Here is a 27,743-nt window from a genome sequence, read left to right as displayed (position 1 = left end):
CAGGACTCAAACTAGTGCTCATATGGGATGCTGGTGTTGTGCTGGCCATGGCTTCACCTGCTGTGCCACAGTGCTGGCCCCAACTTCTTTGTATCTTTATGGATTTTCTGTCTGGATAATATGTACATTGATGAGAATTGTCAATGTATTGGAGTCTTTCTCTCCCTTTAGGTCTAATAGTATTTGCTGTATATATCTGGGTGATCTTGTGGTGGGTGGGTGTTTATATATATATATATATCTATATACACACACACACGTATATATATATACGTATATATACATATACGTATATATATATATGTATATATATGCTTCTTATGTCTTCTTGATGAATTAAAACTTTTTTCAAAATACAATGTCCTTGTTTATCTCTTTTTACAGTTTTTTTTTAAAGTCTATTCTTCTAATAAGAGCCTAGCTATTGCTGCTTGTCTTTTGTTTCCATTTGCCTGGTGTGACTTTTTCTAGCCCTGAACTTTCAATCTGTATGTATCTTTGTGAAGTGAATTTCTTTTAGGAAGCATGTAGTGGGGTTATTGCTTTTTTTGTTTGTTTTTTTTATTCGTTCAGTCAACTTAAAGGACTTTTGGTTGGGAAATTTAACCCATTTATATTCAAGTTTAGTATTGATAGATAAGAACTAAGACCTGTCATTTTGTTAATTGGATAATGGTTCTACCTCCTCTGTTAGTGAATTTGGTGGTGTCAGGTGTTTTCATGATGTTTACTTCTAATGCAGGACTCCTTCAGAAATTTTTAAGGCTGGTCTGGTGGTGATGAATTCCAGATAATTTTTGTTTGTCTAGAAAACACTTTGTTTATCCTTCACTTTCAATGGCTAGCACTGCTGGATATAATATTCTTGGTTGAACAGGTGTTTTTAGGTTTGTTGATGTTAAGACTTTCAATGTATCATCCCACTCTCTTCTGGCCTGTAGCATTTCCACTGAGAAGACTGGCTTTAATCTAATTGTTTAATTGTTTTTTTCTTTATATTATCTTGACACTTATCTCTTACTATTTTTAGGATACTCTCCTTGTCTTTAACTTTTGACAGTGTGGTTACAATTTGCATTGAAGATCTTTTTTGGTTGAGTCCACTTAAAGCTCTTTGATTTTCTTGTATCTGGATATCCATCCACAGAGAGCTTGGTGTCAGTCTCCCTGGTGACTGAAATGGCCAGGACCTTCTTGGTGCGGAGACAGATAAAGGTGGCTGCCTCCTTGTCCTGCTGGGAAGCCTGAGTGATGCCAGGGCTTGTGGTACAATAGCTGTGGCTCCAGGACCCTTTGACACAGATGAACCCCTTCTCAGGTCCTGCTAGGAGAGCCCCACTGGTGCTGTGGCTTATAACACCAACAGCCCTAGTTCTGGGACTAGGGGATGTGATCGGATCCTTCTCCAATCCTACAGGGTAACATCAAGGTAACATCAAGGTTTACAGGAGGTTTGGCTGTGGAGGGTTTGAGTCCAGACAGGTAGAATGCAGGTAAGTTCTTCTCTATGTCCACTGTGTAGATACAATGGCACTGAGAAATCTAGAACTAATTATTACAGTCCTGGTGTTATAGGATATAATGGAGTCTCCACCCTGTTCTCCCAGGATATGAGCAGATTTTTTTAATGGACTGCTTTTGGTGTTAGCTCCCATGAGCTAAGGTTAATCCCCCTGGCTCAGGTAGAGTGCATGAGTGTAGCTCTGGGGTTAATGCCCCCAAAACTCCCACCGTCGCAGGCTGCAGGGGATCTGTCCTTTGCCCTTCATGTTGCCCTGATACTGATTCTGGTAGAAGCAGAACAGAGGTGCACTGCACGACTTTTCACTGCCAAGTATGGTTGTCTAGGGGAGTGGGGGAAGGGAGAAAAGCAGTGCAGCTTCCCTGCTCCAAGCTTGGCAGTTGCTCAGACCCCAGGCAGCTCCCCAGGCTGTGGGTGACCCTGGAATTCCCTCTCAGCTAAAACTTTTAGCAGCAGGGTGTATGGCAATTTCTGTGTACGTTGACATAGTAAGACGGCAACTCATAGCTTGCATCTTGCTGCCCCTGGTGTTGGCTGCAGTGGTGTCTATGTCTTCTCTTGTCCCATGAGGTCTTTCTTATTTTTTCACTTGTTTGCCAAAAATTTCCATCAGTCAGACCCCTGTAAATGTCCTTCCTTTGTTCTTTTCCTATCCAAGAGCAGCTGTAGTTAGTGTGCCTGCAGCCTATTCAGCCATCTTGATTCTTCAGTTGATATTTTTCTGAGGCCGTTCCTGAGAATTGCAAAGGTCTGTTCTCTCCCTGTGTCTTCATGTGATGTCCCCTCTACACATGCCTGCAACCTATCCCTACGTCACCAGTCATATCAGAATATGGCTCACTGTAGTGGCCTAATGTTTCCTTCATTCCATCTTTGAAGACCCTATATCCTAATACAGTCATATTCTGAGAGATAAAACCTCAACACAAATTCTTGGTGAAAACAATTCAGTGAATATAGATTCCTTCAGAACTGCTACAGTAATGGTGGCTAGAGTGTTGTGATCCCACATGCCTCCTGGATACAAGAATCTTCCTGTTATGCACTTGTGTGCCTGAAAATCTGTGTCTACCAAAATTTGGATGACCCTTGAAGAAGCAACTGATAGAATCCTTACTTTTCTTTCCATGTCCCCTGCCATTCCTCAGATCCCTTTTGTCATTGTCTTCTATCTGGAATTTGGCAACAGCCTCAAAGTGATTGAATTTTCTTTAGTCTTGGAGTCTTCTACTCTTTCTTCTACATGAAGTCCAGAAATTCTGAAATATGACTCAACATCCATGTCCTCATTATAACACTTTCAAAATTACCAACTAAAAAATGATCCCCAACTACCTTTAACATTACATCCAGACTGCTCTTAATGACTTATAAGGCTCTTCATGGTCTACTGTCTACTCATTTTCTAGCCTATTTCTAGCTACTCCACCAATTGCTTTTAATTTGCACTTCTATATTTTTTTCAATTGAAAGGTAAAAACAGATAAAAGTACTGCATGAACAGATTTGCTCCCCAAATACTTGAAACAGGCAGGGCTGTGCTCTGCTGAAACTGGGAGCCAAGAACTCTTATTTGTGTCTACCATGAAGTTGTTAGGGACCCAACTACTTGTACCATTATCTTCTGCTTCCCTGGGTGCACATTAGCAGGGTTCCCGAATCCAGAGTGGAACCAGAACTTCAACTCAAACACTTCAGTATGAAATTCATGCATCCCAATGAGCATTTTAACTGCTGGATAAAATACCTGCTGGTATTATCCTTCCCCCCCCACCCCTTTTTAATGTTTTATTTTGGGACCAGAATTGTGGCACAGCAGGTTACACCACCACTTGTCAGTTTGAGCCCAGCTGCTCTGCTTCCAAATTAGCTTCATGATAATGCACCCTGGAAGGCAACAGGTGATGGCCCAAGCACTTGTGCCCTTGCCACCCATTTGGCTCAACTCTGCTTATTATAGCTATCTGGGGAATGAACCAACAGATTTCTCTCTCCCTCTCCATCTTTCAAATAAGTATATAATCTTTTAAAATTAAAATAAGCATAGGTGTGTATATGTCTGGAGTATAATATAATGTTTTGACCTATGTACACATTAAAGAAATGTTAAGCTAGTTTAAACAGACCCATCTCTTCACCAGCGTTTCTTTTGTAGTGAGCATTAAAACTATTTCACCATCTGATATTGGTGTTTCAGTCAGTGATTGGCTACAAATATGATGGTGATCTTATAATAGTTTAATGTTGCTGAAAAAAATCTTATAACCTAGTATTTTTACCATCACCTTTTCTAAGTGTAGATATGCTTAGATCCATGAAAACTTTTATGTTGCAGTTGTCTACAATACTCAATGCAGTGCAATACTATAGAGATTTGTAGTATTGAAGCAATAGCTATATCACATAGCTGTTCTATCTAGCTTTGTGTAAATACACTGTATGATCTTTGAGCAATGACAAAATCACCTAATACTGTGTTTCTCAGAATTTATCCCTGTTGTTAAATGACATGTGCCTCTGCACAATACTTTGCTATTAACTGTGATCATCAAGAAATAAAATTTATTTCAGTCTAACTGAAATTTCAAACTCCATAATCAACATCTTCCCTTTTTTCATACCTCCGCCTCTCCCACAGCCTCTGATAATTGCTTTTCTACTTTAACTTCCTTTATTTTCTCTACTTTATTATGACTTCTTTCACCTATGTCTTAGCATTTGTTTTTCTTTTTACCTGCTGTACTTTTTCTTTGACAGGCAGAAAGACAGCCAACAAGATTCCCCATTCAGTGGTTCACTCCCCCAAATGCCTGAGACAGCCAGGGATGGGCCAGGACAAAGCAGAGGGCCAGGAACTCAGTTTAAGGTTTCCATCTGGTGGCAGACACCAGCCACTTCAGGCTCTACCATTTGCCTCCTGGAGTCTGCAGTATCAGGAAGGTAGAATCAGAGTGGGTCTAGGACTCAAGCCCAGGCACTCCAGTATGGGATGAGGTATTCCAAGTGGTATCTCAGCGTCCTCAACAAATGCCACTCCTCATCCTGGTGTACTCTTGAGATCTTCCATGTTCTGTCTGCTGCACATCTTTCAGATTGCTGTTCATACATCCATGAGCCCTGGTACTGGTAGCCCTGTGGGGTCCCCTGCTAACTGCAGTATTCCTCATCTTCTCTAGGAAAGTCTCATACTAAGCTGTGACTGGTCTTTGATTATCTCTTTCTCTAACCACATTATATCTATAGGGCACTATCTTATACTCCTTAATACACTGTCTGTACTGGCCTCTGTTGAATTCCCACACTAAACCTTGTGCCTTGAATAGAATGGGCATGCAATATGTTTATTTGTACAGCAATAAAGGACTGAATGTTAAAAATGCCTGAAAGCATCTATTCAAATAATCTCCATATGTTCTTTTTTTGACAGGCAGAGTGGACAGTGAGAGAGAGAGAGACAGAGAGAAAGGTCTTCCTTTGCCGTTGGTTACCCTCCAATGGCCGCCACCACCGGCGCGCTGCGGCCGGTGCACCATGCTGTCTAATGGCAGGAGCCAGGTGCTTCTCCTGGTCTCCCATGGGGTGCAGGGCCCAAGCACTTGGGCCATCCTCCACTGCACTCCCTGGCCACAGCAGAGAGCTGACCTGGAAGAGGGGCAACCGGGACAGAATCAGGCGCCCCGACCGGGACTAGAACCCGTGTGCCGGCACCGCAAGGCAGAGGATTAGCCTAGTGAGCTGCGGCACCAGCCCTCCATATGTTTTTTAAAAAGGAGCTTTTTTAAGATAGCTTATGCCATAAAATTCTCCCTTTTAAAGTATACAATTCATGGGCTGACATTATGGCACGATGGCTTAGGTTGCCATGTGCAATGCCAAAATCCCAAATTGGAGCAGCAGTTCGAGTTTCTGGCTGCACTGCTTCTGATCCATTTTCCTGCCAACTCGCCTGAGAAGGCAGGAGATGATGGTTCAAGTTCTTGAGTCCCTGTCACTCATGTGGGAGACCTGATTGGAGTTTCTGGCTCCTGGCTTTGGCTTGGCCCAGCCCTAGCCATTGTGGTCACTTGGGGAATAAATCAGCGGATAGAAGATCTCTCTCTCCCTCTGTCTCAACAGACCAAAAATACACAATTCAGTGTTTTTTAGTTATTCATAGTGTTGTATATCCATGAACAACATCTGATTTTAGACTCTTTTTGTCATCATCCAAATAATCCCACTCCATGTAGTATTTATTGGCTGTTTCCTTCTTTCTTTGGCCCCTGGAAATAATTTCTAATTCATTTCTTTGGATTTGTTTCTTCTGGGCATTTTGCAAGAAACTAAATCATATGTGAGTTTTTTTAACCTAACTGCATTCTTTCACTTAGCATATGTCTTCAAGGTTCATCGATTTAGTAGCATGTACCAATATTTATTCCTTTTTATTATTGAATAATATTTCATTGTATTTGTATGCCACATTTTGTTTAGCAACCATTTACATTTGGGTAGTTTTCTCTTTGAGAAATAATGAACAGTGTGCTATTAATATCAGCAATGAAAAGAGTTCCAATCCCCCCCCCATACTCATCAATACTTTTTATTGTCTTTGTTATTACTATCATATTAGTTGGTACTATGGCTTTAATTTGCAATTCCCTGATGGCTATTGATATTGGGCATCATTTCTTGTGCTTTTGGTCATTTGTATGTCATTTTTAGAGAAATCTCTACTTCTTTATTAGCCCAATTTAAATTAGATTTCTTTTTAAGATTTACTTTATTTATTTGAAAGACAAAGTTACAGAGAGAGGTAGAGACAGAGAGGTCTTCCATCTGATAGTTCACTCCCAAGATGGTTGCAACGGCCGGAGCTGCACTGATCTGAAGCCAGGAGCCAGGAGCTTCTTCCGGGTCTCCCACATGGGTACAGAGGCCCAAGGACTTGGGCCTTCTTCCACTGCTTTCCCAGGCCTAGCAGAGAGTTGGATCAGAAGAGAAGCAGCTGGGACTAGAACCGGCGCCCATATGGGATGCCAGCACTTCAGGCCAGGGCATTAACCCACTGTGCCACAGTGCCAGCCCCTGGATTTTGTTTTAACTATGAATTCTGTAAGTTTTTTTTTTTCTTTTCCTTTTTTAGAAAGAACATACTCTGGATACAAGTGCCTTTTCAGATATGATTTGAAAATTGTTTTGCCCATTCTATAGGGTATCTTTAGAACATGTATTTAAATTTGATTAAAAAACTAAAAATCAAAGAGAAACACACACACACACACACACACACACACATATATATATATATATATATATATATATATATATAACACACCCCAAATGCCAGCAACTGTCATGGCTGGGTCCAGCTAAAACACAAGCCTGAAACTCAAATCTGATTCTTTCATATGGATGACAGGGACCCAAGTACTGAATCATCACCTGGTGTTTCCTAGGCATTTGCAGGAACCTGGACTTGGAAATGTAACATCGACACAACCCCAGGCCCTCTGATATGGATGCAGGTTATTCTAAACAGAACCGTAGCCACTGTGCCAAATTCCTGTCCCTCTTTTCACAATCTTGAGGGTATCTGTTGAACTGAAGTGTGAAATAATGAATCCCATTTTTAAACATGTTTTTATTTTTGTTACTTCTGCATTTGTTATATCTAAGAAATCACTGCCTAATCCAAGGTCATAATTTACTCTTATGATTCTTCCTAAAAGTTTTTCTTTTGTTTGAAGGATCACATTAAATATTTGATTAATTTTGAGTTAATTTTTTGTATATGGTGTGAGGTAAGGTAAATCTAACTTGTTTGCATATGATGTCCAATTGTCTTGAAGCTATTTGTTGGAACTAACATTCTTTCTCCAGGGAATTGTTTTGGGATCCATGTCAAAAAACCCATTGACATGCCATTCGAGGGTTTATTTCTGGACTCTTAATTCTATTCCATTAGTATTAATATCTTTATGTCACCATTAGGTTGCCTTGATTATTGAATCTGTTGTAGTAGCAAGTTTTGAAAATCAAAGTATGAGTTCTCCAACTTGGTTCTTTACTTTCAAAATTGATTGTCTATTCTGAGCACCTTTTCATATGAACTTTAAGTTCAGATTGTTAATTTCTGTAAATATGCCAATAATAATTTTATATGGCTCTATAATTTGAAGATCTATAACATTTATCATAGCAGTAGTAATTCTTCAGACTTGTGTCCATGGTGTTTCTTTTCATTTATTTAGGCTTTCCACCATTTTTTCTACAAAACGAAGATGTTTTATAGTTGTTACTGAATAAATCTTGTGCTGCTTTTGCTAAATTTATTCTTAAAAATGTTATGTTTTAATAATTTTGTAACTGAACTATTTTCCTTAGTTTTAGAATGTCTTTTAAAAATAGCAGAAGTGTTTAAATTTTAAGTGTTATATAAATTTGAATGTAACATAAAACTAAGACTTTAATCTAGGGATCATCTGAACTATATTAGATTTTAAAGGACCCTGAATCTACCACTTTGAAGAAGAGAAAAGCTATCTCATTTGTGGTTATTTAAAGCTGAACATGATATAAAGGAAATGCATAGCTATTATTATTTTTTTTTTTTTTGACAGGCAGAGTTAGACAATGAGAAAGAGAGAGAAAGGGATACCTTCCATTGGTTCACCTCCCAAATAGCTGCCACGGCTGGTGCACTGCGCCGATCCAAAGCCTGGAGCCAGGCTCTTCCTCCTGGTCTCCCATGCGGGTGCAGGGCCCAAGCACTTGGGCCATCTTCCACTGCCTTCCTGGGTCACAGCAGAGAGCTGGACTGGAAGAGGAGCAACTGGGACAGAATTCGGCGCCCCAACCAGGACTGGAACCTGGGGTGCCAGTGCCGCAGGCAAAGGAATAGCCTAATGAGCCATGGCGCTGGCCTGCATAGCTATTAATATATATTTACACATATGTACATATAAAATTTTTGTGTTGTATTATCAAATTAACTGCAACTTTACTTGTCTATACATGAATTATATGATACATGAACTACGCCAGTTTGTTTTTAAATTTCGATGCGATTTTCTTACATTTATGGATCAAATAGAACATCTAAGGCCAGCACTGCGGCTCAATAGGCTAATCCTCTGCCTTGCTGTGCCGGCACACCGAGTTCTAGTCCCAATCGGGGCGCTGGATTCTGTCCCGGTTGCCCCTCTTCCAGGCCAACTCTCTGCTGTGGCCAGGGAATGCAGTGGAGGATGGCCCAGGTGCTTGGGCCCTGCACCCCATGGGAGACCAGGAGAAGTACCTGGCTCCTGCCTTCGGAGAAGCGCGGTGTGCTGGCCGCAGCGTGCCGGCCGCGGCGGCCATTAGAGGGTGAACCAACGGCAAAGGAAGACCTTTCTCTCTGTTTCTCTCTCTCACTGTCCACTCTGCCTGTCAAAAATAAAATAAGATAAAATAAAAACATCTTTTAAAAACATATATTTGAGAGGAAGACAGAATATATTCCTTTCCATTGACTACTCCCCATATGCCTGGGATAGCTGGCACTGGTCTAGGTTGAAGGTGGAAGTCAGGAACCTCAATCCAGCTCTTCCATGTGGGTTTCAGAAATCCAGTGTCTTAAGCTATCACTACTGCTTTCCAACTCTATTAGCAGGAAGCTGAGCCTGCAGCTGGAGGTAGGCCTTAAACCCAGACCCTTCTATATCAGATGTGGACACTTTAACTTGATGCTAGGACAAATGCCTGCCCTGAAGTGTGCCACATTTTGACACCTTAAATACACAGGCAGATCAAGTACATGTGCTAATCCTGTTGATATTTTTTGGCATTTAATGAGTAGAGATTTTGAAAAATACCCAATGTTACTAGAAATGTTTGCGTATGCTGGCTTCCATTACATAAGTCAGATTAGGAGTCGAGTTTTGAATACTGAAGTGTCCAGCTATTACTATTGCTGTGTTTGTTTTTAGAGAAAGATGAAAAGAGTTGAATATGGAAAGGTTAGGTATCAATTGTACCTCATGTATATTAATTAAATTAATGAAGATGCCACTTAATAACTGGGGAAAGCATTATAATGGAGGCATTGAGTGAGAAGTTTGTAGTGAATACTAGAGATTACTAATTAAGATGATTTTTAATTATAAATTCTTGTCATCCCTTCTTTGGGAGTTATTTAAACTATTTAGAGAAAAATCTATAAAAATTATGTTCTCTTTAACGAGGCCATACAACATTATTCCTTGGACTATTAACAAAGATTAGAGATTAAAAAGAAATGAAAGAAAACCTAGAAACTTCTGGTTTTGTGGATGCTGGTGCATTTGTCTGCAGCAATCACAGGATATGATGGCAGAAGCCAGCTGATGACTGACATTTCTGAAATGCACTGGACTGAAACCTGCTGAAGGGGTCACTGCCAGTGAACAGACTGAGCTGTTGTTTGGCCCTAGGAAGGTCTTTGTATGTGGTGATCATCCATTTGTTAGACTACCTATTTCAGATGGGGAACATCCTAATGTCAGGATAATGCCAAGGGTGAGAAAGACATATTAAATTTACACAGATAAGGCTTTTCTATACTCCTTATGAAAGATGGGATACTTTGTAAAGAGCAAACCAGCAGGGCTGAGTGACTCTTGGCTATGCTTGGTAACAGTTGAGAAAATTAGTTTAATTTGGTTTCAAGTACTATTATTTTCAATCATTTAGCAACTCTATAGAATAATTTATTAGTCTCAAATATTAACATATTTATAGCATCCTCATTCAAGCACTTGTATCATGTGTTGTTTGTTCTTCCTCAGGGTGAATATTGGCTCTTTTCCAGAATAATAAAAACATCTATCTATAATACACTTATCCATAAGCAGAGTCCTTGATAAAAATGGAGTCATATATATTTATCATGTTGACTGAAACATACTTAACTTCCACTGTATTAAAATACCATATGTATTTTTAAATACATTATTTTTGACTTAAAGTTCACAACTATTAAAATACTGTGATATTTCCCATCAAACTGGTAATATTATGTTTCATTTATGAAAAGCATTTTCTCCATTGGTCCAAAATGCAAAAACTTTGTCAAGGCACCGGATTCTGTCCCGGTTGCTCCTCTTCCAGTCCAGCTCTCTGCTGTGGCCTGGGAAGGCAGTGGAGGATGGCTCAAGTCCTTGGGTCCTGCACCCACATGGGAGACCAGGAGGAAGCACCTGGCTCCTGGCTTTGGATCGGCACAGTGCCGGCCATAGTGGCCATTTGGAGGGTGAACCAACAGAAGGAAGACCTTTTTCTCTGTCTCTCTCTCTCTCTCTCTCTCACTAACTCTATCTGTCAAAAAAGAAAGAAAGAAAGAAAAAAAACTTGTCAAGCAACATTTCCTATTTAGTGCATAATGATAAGTATTCATCCTGCATAAGGAACTTAATCAGAATGGGTGCATTTATTTGCTAATGTTCTTATTTCCTTCTAGAAAGTAAACTGTATTGAGAATTAAAGTAGCAGATTTCAGGTTAGAGAGGCTGACCTCTAGGATTTCTAACCAATCTTGATAGTTTTGGTGTATTTTTCCCCCTGACCTACAATATAAATCTTTAGAAGCCCCAAAGAAAATGTGATTTTGGTTTTACAGTAATTATCTTTGAAACATCATCTTCAAAAGTATTTTATTATCTTACGAGTCCATTAGTATACAAAATCAATACTTTAGCCACTGAGTGGAGCAATTTATTTTTTCTCAGTATTTTTGATAGAAGCCACTGCTTGCTTCTAATTTACTTTTTTTTCTTTCTTACTACATTCCTTTAATCTTTTTAAGTGTTAAATCCTAATATAAAATTAGTAGGGCTATGATAGATTACTGTTCCTTTGTGGTGAGCAGACAGGACAGATCCAGTGGTCTTGAATACATGTGTAACATAGGAAGTAGCATTAATTTTCTTAGGGAAGGGAGTTTGAAATTAAACTCATACAAATTCTCTACTCGACTTTGGGAAGACCTGGTGGCCTCTGCAAGTATTAAACTCAGGATCTACTTTTCTCTGCCCTCAAAAATTCAAGGAAAGGAAGCATCTTCAAGTAGCTGCTCCTGTGAACCATCTTAGTCACCTGAGTGCCAAGGGAGAGACAACTTTCAGAGTGACAAGTAAATACTGCTGACACGCCAGTTGCAACATGGAGTTGCTATCACTGAGTGTGGCTTTTCAGTAAATTACTACACTCACGGTGGCCTTCTGGTTGTAAGCTTAATGTGAATTGCATTAATTTCCTATTGCTGCAGAACAGTTAACTTCAAAATTTAGCAGCTTAGGCCGGCGCCGCGGCTCACTAGGCTAATCCTCCGCCTTGTGGCGCTGGCAAACCGGGTTCTAGTCCCGGTCGGGGCGCCAGATTCTGTCCCGGTTGCCCCTCTTCCAGGCTAGCTCTCTGCTGTGGCCAGGCTGTGCAGTGGAGGATGGCCCAGGTGCTTGGGCCCTGCACCCCATGGGAGACCAGGAGAAGCACCTGGCTCCTGCCATGGATCAGCATGGTGCACCAGCAGCAGCGCGCCGGCTGGGGCGGCCATTGGAGGGTGAACCAACGGCAAAAGGAAGACTTTTCTCTCTATCTCTCTCTCACTGTCCACTCTGCCTGTCAAAAAAAAAAATTAGCAGCTTAAAACACAAAACATTTATCTCCCATACTTGGGAGAAAGAAACAGCTTTATAGCTGGGTTGTTCCAGTTCAACATCTCCAAGGAGATTGTGGTAAGGATGTCTGTTCAAGCTATAGGCATCCATAGTCTTGGCTGGGGCCTCATGACTCTTTCTTGGTGACTCCCTCATATGTATGGCCTGTTGGTGCTGGTTGCCAGTAGGAGACTTCTGTTCCTTGCCACAGAGATACCTCAGTGTGTGCTTGGCATGGTATGTTCATAGGATTGAGTGGTCTGAGATAAAGGAAGGCAGACTCTAAAATGTCTTTTTCTTCTGCTGATTTTCTTTTTATTAATAAAAAAAGCAGCAGTTTCATGTATTTCACAGGTACAATTCTAGGAAGACAGCCATACTCTCCTCCTCCCCCTCTCCCTTTCTTAACCTCCCTTCCTCCCTCCCTCCCTCCCCGCCTTCCTCCCTTCCTTCCTTCTCTTATTTTTTTTTTTAATTTTTGCAAGGACATGCATTCAGTTCACTCTCTAATCACAGCTTTATAAACTGACCTTGCGAATCATGCACTATCATTTCTATTATTTACAAAGATCAGCCGCATTCAGAATGGGAGAGGACCCTGTCCATGAGTGCCTGGATCCCAGGAGGGGAAGTTTTCGGGCTTTCACTTGGAGGTGGACTTCACAGAGTATAGTTACCCTTCAATTGGGCAGTTGAGAAAGCTGGTGATGGGAAAGCTTGCGTTCCTTCATTGCCCATGACTGTGCTACTTTAAGCAACCTTCTCTTTCCAAATCAGTACTTTCATGTCGGGCCCTTATTCCTCAGGGCTCTGCCCTCTGGTTCTTCCCATCTTTTAGTCCTCATGAAACCAACCAGTGTTCATTGAGGGCAAATTCCATGTCAGTTACTGTTTGTTCACACCGGTAAACAAATCACTTCCCTCATAGAGCTTTCCTTTTTTCAGAGTAGCTGCTTTCTGTCCTAAGTGGTCTCTTGTCATCCGTATTGTCCATTTTTGCCCTATTAACATTCTGCTTGGATTACTGTACATGTAATGAGGTAAACAAATTCAAGGTAGGAGATCAGTGGTTGGCACTATCCCCTTCAGGAAACATTTCTATTTCAAAGGAGATTTAACCTGAAAGCATAAAGTGGGACTTTATGAACCTGAGAAAGTGCTCAACACAGTAGGGAGGCTCCCTCTTTTGCAATAATGTCACTCCTTTAAATCAACTGCAGGATTTTCGTTCAATGGAAAATATTACTGTCAAATATTATTTAGCATGATAGTGTTCACAGGGTGGGTATACAGAATAAGAAGAAAAGCACATGTTGAGCCTAAACAAGGGTAAAACACATAAATATAGTTATTTCCATGAGCCCATGAAGAAAGAGATGACTTTTTTTGCCAGTATTTTCCCAAATTGACACAGTGTGATTTGAATGTCCCCAAATATGGCTGAAAGACATGGATCTCCTTTTACATACGTAATTGTTTGGGCCAAGAAATCTTTCCCCACATGTCAGATTGGTCAACAATGAGGAGGTAAATGGAAACTAATGACACTCATCAAGTTGGTGATGTGAATGATTTATTGGACCCAATCACTTAACACTTTCGTAGAGTCAATATCTGGGAAAGAAAATGGGCTTTTATTATGGTAAACTGTACTTGTCCTGTCAGCATTCAATGATTTATTACAAACCTGTGGCTAGGATTAAGATATTATAAATGGGAGAAAATGGAAAGCTCATTAATTTTTTATACCCACAGGTGGAAGACATGCAGTGGGCTGACAGAGAACACACTCGCCCGGCATCTGTCTGCAGCCTTCCATGTAAGCCTGGGGAGAGGAAGAAGACGGTGAAAGGAGTCCCCTGCTGCTGGCACTGTGAGCGCTGTGAAGGCTACAACTACCAGGTGGACGACCTCTCCTGTGAACTCTGCCCCTTGGACCAGAGACCCAACATCAACCGCACAGGCTGCCAGCGTATCCCCATCATCAAACTCGAGTGGCATTCTCCCTGGGCTGTGGTGCCTGTGTTTGTGGCAATACTGGGCATCATCGCCACCACCTTTGTGATCGTGACTTTTGTCCGCTACAATGACACACCCATCGTGAGGGCTTCAGGACGTGAACTTAGTTATGTGCTCCTAACAGGGATTTTTCTCTGTTACTCAATCACCTTTTTAATGATCGCGGCACCAGATACAATCATATGCTCCTTCCGACGGATCTTCCTAGGACTCGGCATGTGTTTCAGCTATGCAGCCCTTCTGACCAAAACGAACCGCATCCACCGAATATTTGAGCAAGGGAAGAAATCAGTCACTGCACCCAAGTTCATCAGTCCAGCATCTCAGCTGGTGATCACCTTCAGTCTCATCTCTGTGCAGCTGCTTGGGGTGTTCATCTGGTTTGTTGTGGATCCCCCACACATCATCATTGACTATGGAGAGCAGCGGACTCTAGACCCAGAGAAGGCCAGGGGAGTGCTCAAGTGTGACATTTCTGATCTCTCGCTCATTTGTTCACTTGGATATAGTATCCTCTTGATGGTCACTTGTACTGTTTATGCCATTAAAACAAGAGGTGTTCCAGAGACTTTCAACGAAGCCAAACCCATTGGATTTACCATGTATACCACCTGCATCATTTGGTTAGCTTTCATTCCCATCTTTTTTGGTACAGCCCAGTCAGCAGAAAAGGTAAGTGGCAGGAAATGTATTTTGCAGTCCGTTTCCTGGATTTAACTTCTTCCTTTAGGATCCTTCCATTTATTATATACGTATGTTTCCATCCCTCAAGGTCGCTTTGGTTTGAGTGTGTGCTAAGATTGATTTTTCCATGAAGAAACGCTTTAATGCATGCTCCTTGGCAAGGTTGAAGATTGACAAAGCTCACGTAATTTTCCGGGTCTCTCCTCCCAGCTCTGTGATCTTCTAACATCACAGTTCTTTTCTAAATGTTAATTAAAGGAGGGAAGGAAGAAGGACAGGCATGGGTCAGAGAGGCAAGCTATCCCAGAGATCTCCCACTGCATGACAGCTACCTCCCTTTCTCTTCTCATGTGATGCTGGCCAAAAGCCATTCTTTGATAATGATGACTTTTGTGATGCAAGCAGAATTTAGAGTAAAACAACCAAAGCACAAAGGAACTGAAATGGTTCAGTTCAGTGTGAACCATCTTCCTACTTCTCAACCCCCATTCTTGTGATTTTTCCTTATGTGGTAGTTGGTGGTAGGGGATGAAGAAGACAGCAATGATATAAAGCAGTTTCTAATTATTTAAGAGGAAAATCAATTGGATCCCCCAAAGTAATTTTCTTTATCACTAATCTCCCATTAACATTTTCTACATTAAATGTTAATAATGAAGAACATGTGTATAGGAAACGAAGTATTTGCAGAACTGGATATGTGTAGTTTTATGATCAGAAAAGCAGGGAACTAAATAAGGTTAACCCTGAAATTTAAGGTTTCAGTACTGAGATGATACAAACTGTATTGCATAACACAAGAGAATGCTGTCTTTCTGTAATGATAAGCCCTTAAGATTTTATGTGTATGTGAGAAAATTGTTCTAAGTGAGGACTTCAAGAAGGTTTTCTATCTCCCATCATCAGCAGTTGTCAAAAAAAAAAAAAAAAAAAAGGCAAATACCTTGGGGGGCAATTACATTTCCTGGGCTGTAATTTTCCAAGTGGGGTTCTACCTGGCTTAAAATCTCAGCAAATTCAATAAAAAAGTCCTCAATAAGAGAATGGAGGGCTGATTAGTATGAACTTTCATCTTCCACTAGATCAATGTGGCCTTCAACCATATTATGGCAAAAAATGTAGTTCAGCAAACTTGTTGCTGAGCAGAGTCAACTTGTCATGGGTTGCTTATGTTTCATGATCAAATGGCCTGGTGCGAGTCCATGAATATTTTATGAAGGACCAAGAATGTGGCAAGAAAGTAAAGTAAGAGGGTAAGGCTCTAACTCTAATAATCAGAAAACACATTTTGATACACATAGATGGGAATTTATTAGGGTCAAACCTGCAAATTTAACTTAGGAAAAAGAGTGGGTGAGCTTGAAAGCAAGACTCTCAGTCTATTGTTTTGGTTTTTTGGATTTTTAAAATATATTTTATCAGACCAGTCAGTAAAAAATATTTTTTCATATTTTAGAAATGCTTAAATTATGTGCATTATTAACATCAATGAAAAAATTACTCGTATTTGAACTGCCTTTGTGTACCATTTAATCTGGAGGGTTCTGTGACTAGTATTTTATTCTTCTTTCAAGTGGACAACAAATATTAGAAGCAAACAAAATCTCCTGAGCTAATATCTAATTTATTTTTCTTTGTCTTCATTTATATTTTATAATCTATAACCTGCTCTTCCTTTTCATACAATGCCTTACAAGAATGGGAGAAGCACATATGTACTGTTTATAAGAATGTTTAAATGTACTAGTTATAGCATTACTTCACATTGGACAACACACTAAGGACAGATCCCACATGAGAAGTAAGGACACAGTGACTCCTGTTGTTGACTTCACAATTTGACACTCTTGTTTATGGCGTCAGTAACCTCCCTAGGCTCTAGTCATGAGTTCCCAAGGTTATGGAAGCCTTTTGAGTTCGCCGACTTCAATCTTATTCTGACAGGGTCATAGTCAAAGTAGAAGTTCTGTCCTCCCTTCAGAGAAAGGTACCTCCTTCTTTGATGGCCCCATTCTTTCCACTGGGATCTCAATCACAGAGATCTTTCATTTAGGTCTTCTTTTTTTTTTTCCAGAGTGTCTTGGCTTTCCATGCCTACTGTTTCCATGCCTAAATGCAATGTTTATAAGATTTTTTTTCTATTTAAATATGTCTTTCAGTGCCTCCATTACTGACTAAGTGAAATCATGGGCCTACAACATGCTACTATACATCATACAGTAGTTAAAAAACATGCATAATATTCAGGGCTTTTTTATGGTAATACCAACCATAAGCATGTTCTCTAAGTCAGTACTATTATAGGTTGGTAGGTACCCCTTAGGAGCAGTTGTGGAGACAATAAGAACCTCAACATGAAATGGACATGCAGCTGTTCGGGGAGGGGATGGAGATATCCCTATGCTGCTGTCCATGCCTTTGAAAACTTGGAATTTATACATTTTTTATGGATATGGATATATGTGGGCATGTAGAGGTATAATTGCAAGGGGCTAGGAAAAGTTAAGAAGCACCTTTAGGACAGGTTATGTATCATGTTAACTGGTACTTATTTTGTGTTCATTATATCATTGAATGTGGAGAAGATTGCAGAAATCAATAGAAAACAATAACTCTAAGAGATTTCAGAACATTGCACAACACTTATTCAGTTAGTCTTAGAATTGTTGAGCTTAGATCAGCTCTATATCAATAATTTTGCAGCTAAAATACTTTATGTAATAAAATTATTTCTTATAAACTTCACCTTCAAATTGACTGTCTGCTATTCTTAAAGTACCTTTTATTATTCAAAATGATATAAAAGTTCTTGAATATACTTTTCATTGCTAAAATTATTGACATGAGTATTCAGAATGAATGCAATTTTTTTTTTATTTCTAAAGAAAGTCTCTCAATCAGTTTTCCTGACTTTGGAGGAATTGTTCAGTCCTCCGTTTTCACTGATAATGCCCAGCCAATTAGTCCAGGTTATCAACTTGAAGCACTTACAACAGCTAGGCAACACATACATCCATTAATTCATCAGATCTTTATTGAGCAGTGTGTCTGGCATTGTGCTAATTATCGAACCCTTGTCAGTCTGCTTCCCTGAACTTTCCTTCTAGTCTGTCTGATTCCCAGCCCATGCCTTCCTGACACCTGCCAGCACCAGTAGGATGCCAGGCTCCAGAGCAGGAGAAGAGGGTGAAAAGTCAGGTCTGAGATCAAAGAGCAAAGAAGAGAACTGTGAAACTGAAACTAAACATGAGTGACATAGAATTTAGAAGATGGGAGGCAGCAGCAGAACAAATTTTCTTCCAGTATGCATGTTATTATGCCTTCTCAGAGTAATGTCTACAATAGAATTCATCTATCCATACAGCTCTCTTTGAAGTTATAAGGAGAAATAAAAAAGAGTAGTTGCATAGCTTAGACAGATGTCTTGGAATGTCTGCATAAAAGCGAGTTATTAAAGGAGACATTGTCAGGAAGACAGGTGGCTCTTTGGAAGGTGTTTCTGTTCAATGGTTAAACACCTTTTGTTTTGCTCATTGCTTCTTCTAGATTTTTTTTATTTTTAATTTTTAAAAAATTTTTTTAATGAGTATAAATTTCCAAAGTACAGCTTATGGATTACAGTGGTTTCCCCCCTCATAACTTCCCTCCCACCCGCAACCCTCCCATTTCCCTCTCCCTCTCCCCTTCCATTCACATCAAGATTCATTTTCAATTCTCTTTATATACAGAAGATCAGTTTAGCATATATTAAGTAAAGATTTCGACAGTTTGCACCCACATAGAAACACAAAGTGAAAAATACTGTTTGAGTTCTTCTAGATTTTTAAATAGAGATGAATAATTTTTTTCAATAGATTTAATGATGCTATTTTCTTTTTCTGTAGAAAAGTGAGCTGGAGAAAGGGTGGACACACTGAGGCATGACCATATAGACTAACACAAACTCCTGTGATTGTCCTAAAAAGACAAAATACTAAGATATAATTAACTTAACCATCAGGAGCAGAATCCTTAGGGATGGCTAGGAGCTGTTAGGATGGCAGAAATACCCTACATACATATTTTACCATTGCTAATTGGGCTCATAAAATCAAGATAATCAGACACAGGTTATGATACCACCAAACTCCAAAGAACACAGTGCTTCAACCAGAGAAACGGATAGAAAGGAAAAAACACCCTCAGGATGGAAAACTCAAAGCTGTAAAAAAAAAAGTAAATAAAACCCCAAACCAGTTTTCTTCTTTTTCTCTCTGGATGCATATTACAACATCTCTCTGGGAGGTCAGATCAGAAACCTAGACTTCTCTTTCTACTCACTCTCACCCCCTTATTTCCTCTTCTCCCCTATAATTATCATCTGTAAAAGTACATGGGGGACAAGTAGAATCTATCCGAAGTACATCTAAATGACCATGCCTCAACATAAGCCCTTATATAGTACTATTTCAATAAAGGCCTATGGAATGCACTCTGATGACCTAATAATATAAATGCATTTTAATGATTTTAGGTAGATTATGGCATAACAGAAATGTTCTGTATACATTTTATTGTGATTCCCAATTACAACAAATTTCTCTTTTTTAAGGTTTATTTACTTATTTGTGTGAAAGGCAAGTTAGAGAGAGAGAGAGAGAGAGAGAGAGAGAGAAAATAATTGAGCCTCCATCTGCTGGTTTACTCCCCAAATGGCCAGAATGGCCATGGCAGGACCAGGCTGAAGCCAGGAGTTGGGAGATTCATCTGAGTCTCCCATGTAGGTGCAGGGGCCCAAGGACTTGCGCCATCCTGCGCTGCTTTCCCAAGCACATTATCAAGGAATTGGATTGGAAGTCGAGCAGCCTAGGCTAGAACCAGTTACCCACATAGGTTGCTGGCCTCACAAGCACTGGCTCTGGCCACTGTGCCACAACACTGACCCCCTATAACAACTTTGTTTTTTGAAAAATTTCTATTTAGTAATGGCCACATATGTTTTTTCACTGTCACTTGTTTTGAAGTAGGACCACCAAATATTTAGAAAGAAACATAAAAAAGAGTACTTGGCTTTTCTTGTTTCTAAAATTCCAAAGCAGAGGGGGTAGGATCTGACTCTCCACACACTTCTGCCATGTTACTGCTCCTTCCTTCTTCCACTGTACCTATCTGTTGCAGATGATGCAACAGTCCAGTAGTCGGCCAATAGGAAGAAGGGCCTACACTCTGGAGTGTGAAGATTTTATTTTAAACCCTGGCTATGCTAAATTAGCTGAGAAAACATAGGCAAGTGGTTATACTTCTGCAGAGAGTTGGAAGTTTCCCCAGAGAAAACAAATTTGAATATAATGCAAAGTAAAACGATCACCTGCCTTCTGAGCTGCTCAGCCTCATCCGCAAACTAGAGCAGACTTGAGTTTGTGTACTCTGGAAAAGAACAGGATGATTTCTGTATTTAAAAAAAAAAGAAAAACTCATTTTAGAGTGTTTTTTTCTACAATACATGTCTTGTGCAGTTTTGCTGAGACTTACCTAACATGACTCTTTAGAAAGCCTTTGGCACATAATAAGCACTGAGTGAGTGTTGGCTATTTTTTTTTTATTATTCATTTATTTGACAGGTAGAGTTACAGACAGTGAGAGAGAGAGAGAGACAGAGAGAAAGGTCTTCCTTCCGTTGGTTCACCCCTCAAATGGCTGCCACTACCAGAGCTAGGCTGATCCGAAGCCAGGAGCCAGGTGCTTCCTCCTGGTCTCCCATGCGGGTGCAGGGCCCAAGTACTTGGGCCATCCTCCATTGCCTTCCTGGGCCGCAGCAGAGAGCTGGCCTGGAAGAGGAGCAACCGGGACAGAATCCAGTGCTCCAACCGGGACTAGAACCCGGGATGCTGGTGCCGCAGGTGGAGGATTAGCCTAGTGAGCCATGGTGCTGGCTATTCTTACCTTTAGGCTATTATCCATGGGGCCAAGGACCTTATTTGGGTTTTCTCTGTATCATACCCTTAACACCTAGCATAATCCAAGATCTGGAATAATTTCTTTAAATAATGTGTTTAGTGACTGATTATATTCAGGTGAAATGAATGGAAGGAGTAGATTTGTCTAATTATTTTAGTTTTTCCAGTTTTTAGATTCTGTCTGTGCAGGCCCCCCAACTGGAAGTGTTCTCTCAAACCTAGAGGCTTGGCTGAATCTGTCAGTCACCCAGATTACTGCAGGAAAAAAAGGTTGTGAGGGAGGCAGGCATCTGCAGGATTAGGAGAGAAATGGTCTTGAGGCAATATGTAACTGCTTTTCAAATACTGGAGGAAAGTAGTGTCCTCAGAAAACAGTTGCTGAAATCTTTATACTTTGAAATGAGAATTACTCTAACAAGAGTTGAGAGAGCAGTAATAAAATTCCTGCTCCAAGGGATAGTCCAAATGGAAAGAGAAGTCTGAAAGCCCTAGGTGAAGAGTGCAAATCAACCTGCAGTGATGGAAGAAATGTGCAGAACAGGTGCTTCCCGAGCTCATTCTCCAGCCATACCTGTCTCCTGAGATTTGTCCATTTCCTTGTAAAGGGGAAAGTGGAATCAGCTGTCAGTACTCATCGTGGGTGCTCACAGTTGTTGCATGTAACCATGCCAGGTTATCTGTTGGTAAATTGTATTGTCATTTGTAGCAGATCGCTTTGAAGGCTTCAGTGGTGTCCCAAGTTACAGAATCAGTTCGCATCTTCTGGTAGATTATTTCTGGTTGCGAGGAATTGTACCAGACTATTGCAGTCTACCCTGGGCTAGTAAAGACAAATAAAATAAGAAAAGGAAACATCTGGACAAGAAAGCATGCATATTATTTCTTTATGCACTTAATTTAAATGCTATGCTTGTGAAGACAGAGTAAGGGAAGAGGTTATAGGGCACATGGAGGCAGTCTGTTAAGAAGCTCACCTAGGCAATGCTGCCTTATCCAGGGTTTGTGTTGTCCTCTGGTTGTGCTACGTATTGTCGCTACAGGAAATAATCAACTTTATACATTAAGACAGTTCTTTCCAGAAACACTTATCTTGACAAAAGAAAATTTGTTCAATGAACCTTCATTTGATTTGATGATCTGACTTTTGGGACTCAGGAAGAGGTGGGACCTACGACTACTGAATTGAATCATTTGGTGTTTAGTGAGAATGTGATATTTCCACATTATTTTAAATTAAAATTGATTTTACAAAGGATTTGAATTTCCTATGCCGGAAGTATACTAATTTAACCACTAAATAGTGAACTGAAACTTAGTCCTAGAGTTAATACTTTCTACGAAAATGGTTTAGCTTTCTTAAAATGATTGGAAAATTCTAAAGTACTAGTTTTTATTATTCAGAGTCATAGTGACTATGGCTTTGTTTCAAAATGTTTGGAGAAATGTCATAGAAATAAACTTAATTTTTTTTCCATACTGACAGAACCTTAATGACACCCCAGACTGTTGATGGTGGAGAATGTAGTGACTAAATGTAGTGACTAATTTACTTATGGTCGTTTCAAATTGCATTTTCCATGATTCAGTAGATGCTTATATCTCATGAGGCACAGAGGGTGCCAGGAAGAACAGATTGCAACCAAACAGTTCTCTTTGGATGTGACTATGTATATATATGTATATATACACTTTCATGTTGGGAAATTTAAAAACATCTAAATGTAGTACCATATAGGTATGGAGTACCCACCTAAAGGTACATAAAATATTTAACATAGTATTAATATAAATTCTAGGCTATCAAAAATAAATTCAATGCAGATTTATTTTAATCATTGAAAATTATAAGAAAAACTTAATCTGGCTTCTGATTCAAGGTACTTGCTGGCAAAAATATATGCCCTTCTGTCCCTAAGATAACAATGGAAAATAAAAAATGATGGAAGAGGAGGAAGAGGATGAGAGAGAGAGAGAGAAGGAGAGAGAGGGAGAGAAAGACAGAAAGTAGAAGGGAGAAGGTTCTACCATTACATTGTTAGAATCAACATTAGATAGAAAAGTCTACAAAATCCTGAAAAATGAGTCAACTTGATTGATTTATGGAAAAATTAAAAGAAGGGAAGCGTAGGGTAGGGCAGGTGTCTGGTGCAGTGGGTTAAACTGTGCCTCTGATGCTAGCATCCCATATGGGAGCACTAGTTCAAGCCCTGGCTGCTCTCCTCCTGCTCCAGATCCTTGCTAGTGTGCCTGGGAAAGCAATGGAAGATGGTTCAAGTGCGTGGGCCCTGGCCACCCACACAGGAGACCTGGATGAAGCTCCTGGCTCCTGACGTTGTCCTAGCCTACCCTTTCCTGGTCATTGCAGTCATTTGCAGAGTATACTAGCAGATGGAAGAACTCCCCCAGTCTTTCCCTTCTCTATAACTCTGCCTTTCAAATAAGTAAATAAACAAATGCATACTCTTTAAAGTGGGGAGGGTAGCACAACCTGATGCATGAATTGTCCTTTCCATGGGAGTCCCAAATAACTGTCAAGTTGAAAGTCAACATAAAGAACTGAAGCAGGCATTGCTGTGACTGTCAAGGAAGCAGTTAAAGAACCATTTTACAGAATAACCATGCCAGATGGACCCCCACTTCTCCTTTCTGTCCCAACCTTAATGAACAGAGAGTGCAGGTTAAAATGAAGAATTCTAAAGAATGAGAATTATATGATGATAGAGGACTTCTTTGGGGGATAAAAGGCACTGAAAGAAAAAGAGCACAGTTTGAAGTTTTTATTTTAGATGTGGATGGAGAGAAAAGGAAATATAGTCTATCTGGGACATAAATATGCTACATTTTTAAACTATTAGAACAGGTTCCTGTTGGAGTCGGTCCTCAGTCAGCTTGCTTGCCAGTACCTGTGATACTGGCCGGAAGAGCAGCCAGACAGATAAAACAGCCATTGGCACAGGTCCATAGTTAGCTGTCCAGCCCTACCAGCAAGCTGCCTCAGTCAACCTGGCTGTTCATTCAAAATTATACAAGGAGTCATCAACAAGTTCAAGACAGAATGTGTATTATTATAAAACCATCTTAAACATCTTTTAATTGCATTTTCCATGAACGTTTTGAAGTACCATAATATGTGAAAAGCCAAGAATCACAGGAGAACTGCAGAAAACCAACAGCATAATATTAAAAGACTAAAAAATAAATAGAACACAATATCTGACCCCTCACCCAAAAAAATTACCAAGGATAATTTAAAAATTAAAAGAATTAGAAAAAAACAAACACGTGATTTTAATTGACATTGTAAGAGAATTGAGAGCCACAGGTAGCTAGGAAGTGATAAGAAAGGATTCAGTTAGATCAGGGAGAACATATGATATTTGTCCCTTTGAGACTGGCTTAATTCACTCAGCATAATGTATTCCAGATTCCTCCATCTTGTTACAGATGACCGGATTTCATTGTTTTTGACTGCTGTATAGTACCAAAGGGGAAACCTGTTGAAGTGAAATGGACACTATGAGAAACAGTGAACTGATCAGTTCTTATCCTGACTGTTGATGTACAATGTAATACTTTATCCATTTTAATATTTTCTCTTTGTTTTGTTCTAGTACTATTGGTTGAACTCTGTAATTAACACACAATTATTCTTAGGTGTTTAAATTTTAACTGAAAAGTGATCCCTGTTAAATATAAGAGTGGGAATAAGAGAGGGAGGAGATGTACAATTTGGGACATGCTCAATCAGACTTGCCCCAAATGGTGGAGTTAGAAACGTGCCAGGGGATCCCAATACAATCCCATCAAGGTGGCATGCACCAATGCCATCTCACTAGTCCAAGTGATCAATTTCAGTTCACAGTTGATCACACTGATAGGTCTAAGAGTCAAAAGGATCACACAAACAAGACTAGTGTCTGCTAATACTAACTGATAGAATCAAAAAGGGAGAGAACGATCCATCATAGGAAATGGGATACACAGCAGACTCATAGAATGGCAGATGTCCTAAACAGCACTCTGACCTCAGAATCAGCACTTCAGGCATTCGGATCTGGCTGAAGAGCCCATGAGAGTATTTTAGGCATGGAAAGCCAAGACACTCTGGCAAAAAAAACAACAACAAAAAACAAACAAACAAACAACAACGACCTAAATGAAAGATCTCTACGAGTGAGATCCCAGTGGAAAGAACAGGCCATCAAAGAAGGAAAGAAGGAGGTACCTTTCTCTGAAGGGAGGAGAGAACTTCCACTTTGACTATGACCCTGTCTGAATTAGATCGAAGTCGGCAAACTCAAAAGTCTTCCATAACCTTGGGAACTCATGACTAGAGCCTAGGGAGATTACTGACGCCATAAACAAGAGTGTCAAATTGTGAAGTCAACAACAGGAGTCACTGTGTACTTACTTCTCACGTGGGATCTGTGCTTAATGTGTTCTCCAGTGTGAAGTAATGCTATAACTAGTACTGAAACAGTATGTTACACTTTGTGTTTCTGTGTGGGTGCAAACTGATGAAATCTTTACTTAATATATACTAAATCAATCTTCTGTATATAAAGATAATTGAAAATGAATCTTGATGTGAATGGAATGGGAGAGGGAGCAGGAGATGGGATTGGTGCAAGTGGGAGGGAAATTTTGGGAGGGGAAAGCCATTGTAATCCATAAACTTGCTTTGGAAATTTATATTTACTAAATAAAAAATAAATTAATTTCTTAAAAAACAAGAAAGGATTTAGATTTCTGAGGAAGTAGATCATGCCATATGGATTTTGGACTCCTAACTAAAACTATGAGATAATAAATTTCTGTTGTTTTAACCTGCCCAGTTTGTGATACTAGGTATTAGACAATCCTAGGAAGCTAGTACACTACATGGTCAGTAGGACTACATCTGAATTTGCATGTATTTCATCTTGGTCCTCATTTTTTCCACAAATACAGTAACATTTTGTTCACATTTCTACCTTTCTTTTTTTTTTTTTATTTTGGGTTACCCAAAGCAATTTCCTAATAAGAAGATGTTATATGTTCGGTCCTCCAGGTAGTTAACAAGCAGAACGTGTATAACATCACCCTAAAATGTTACTGTCATATTTGCTCTTGACCAGTCCACTTTTGCTTTGATTAAACCTTTTCCACATTTTAGTATCCATGGATTTGATTCTGCTTTGTCTTCAAAATCATATTCATAAAGCTATGTTTCATCTCCTATTACAATTTCTGGGAGAAATGTTCCAGGATCTTGATCCTACTTATTTAAAATTTCTTTGAAATCTTTATTTTTTTTTCTATTGCTGATCTAAATGCAACAGTTTGGGCACCCACTGAGCAGAAAGTTTGCCTCCCTTTAACTTTTCAGTCAGTGTCGTATGAGCTGAACCAGTTGTGATGTCTGTGGTGTTGACTATTGTTTGTACTGTAATCATTAGTATTCTTCAATTAGAGCACAAACAAGTTGTTTTCTTTCTCAGAAATTGATGTCAATGGTCTGTTGCTGTAGACTTTGTCTTCAACATTACCTCCTGAAAATGAATTATCCATTTATAAACTGCTTATTTCTCTGGAGCATTTCCTCATAATCTTTTTTTTTTTTTTTTTTGCAAAGAATCAGATATATAACCGTTGTTCCACTGAAGTTTTTGTTTCACTGAAGTACCATGAATTTGATGTTTGTTCTTGCTTCACTTTTAGAATTCTTGTTGCTCTTGTCAAGGCTGTTTTCATACTGATATCTTACCCTTCTTAGTCTTTCAAACTATATCTTGCTCAGACATGTTATAACATGTCAGTATGCATTTATTTTGTGGAAAATATCTGAAGTCAAAGCATAGTTTTCACAATACTCACTTTACATGAGATCTTTTAAAAAGATTTATTTATTTATTTGAAAGTCAGAATGAGAGAGATTGATCTTACATCCACTGGGTCACTTCCTAGATGGCCTCATTGGCCAGGGTTGAGCCAAGCTGAAGCCAGGAGCTAGGAGCTTCATCTGGGTCTCCCATGTGGGTGGTGGGGACCCAAGTACTTGGGACATCTTTTACTGCTTTTCCCAGGACATCAGCAGGGAGCTGGATTGGAAGTGGGGCAGCTGGGACTGGAACTGGAGTTCATATGATATACTAGTGTTACAGGTGGCACTTACCTACTACATCACAATGCTCGTCCCTTTAGATGAACATTTTAAAGATGCCTCTATGAAAGTACAATGAGTGAATAATATTAAGATGACAAGAATTAATGAAGAGTTGTAACTTTGAGCTATTGTCAGTTTCTTACCTTATCAATGAAATGGTAAGATTGTCTTTCTGTTAATAACACTGTAGTCAAAGGAAAATATGGAATACATGTACATACATCCATATGTAGGTGTGCATGGAAAAGATTAATCAAGGAATAAGAAAGTGATCCTGAAAGTCAAATTATGTGAATAAAAACCAAAAACTAAACAAGTGGACTAAAACTGGACTGGAGCTCTGTAGGGTCAAATAATAGGTAGAATCAAAAGAAGCTTAACAAAGGGCCGGTGCCACGGCTCACTAGGCTTCCCCCTCAGCTAAGTGACTGGACTTTGGGCATAGAAATATAAATCTGGGGCTAAGTGAAGATAAGTATGTTGGCCGGCGCCACGGCTCAATAGGCTAATCCTTTGCCTTGCGGCGCTGGCACACGGGGTTCTAGTCCCGGTCGGGGCACCGGATTCTGTCCCAGTTGCCCCTCTTCCAGGCCAGCTCTCTGCCGTGGTCCGGGAGCGCAGTGGAGGATGGCCCAAGTGCTTGGGCCCTGCACCCCATGGGAGACCAGGATAAGCACCTGGCTCCTGCCATCGGATCAGTGCGGTGTGCCGGCCGCAGCATGCCGGCCACGGCGGCCATTGGAGGGTGAACCAAAGGCAAAGGAAGACCTTTCTCTCTGTCTCTC

At 39.9% G+C, this 27,743-nt stretch overlaps 1 protein-coding gene across 10 annotated transcripts in view; it reads left to right on the top strand.

Moving 5' to 3' along the window:
• GRM8 (glutamate metabotropic receptor 8) overlaps window positions 1–27,743 on the top strand; it is a 913,479-nt gene that overhangs the window by 766,444 nt on the left and 119,292 nt on the right. For all 10 annotated transcript variants that reach the window (XM_051849760.2, XM_008258244.4, XM_008258240.4 and 7 more), the window contains one exon: window positions 13,930–14,865. In XM_051849760.2, the coding sequence (XP_051705720.1) occupies window positions 13,930–14,865 (936 nt within the window). The remainder of the gene's footprint in view (window positions 1–13,929; window positions 14,866–27,743) is intronic.

The sequence above is a fragment of the Oryctolagus cuniculus genome, chromosome 3, assembly GCF_964237555.1.
Source record: "Oryctolagus cuniculus chromosome 3, mOryCun1.1, whole genome shotgun sequence".
Lineage (NCBI taxonomy): Eukaryota > Metazoa > Chordata > Mammalia > Lagomorpha > Leporidae > Oryctolagus > Oryctolagus cuniculus.
The sequence above is the reverse complement of the archived record's forward strand: the minus strand, read 5'-3'. Positions and strand labels throughout refer to the sequence as shown.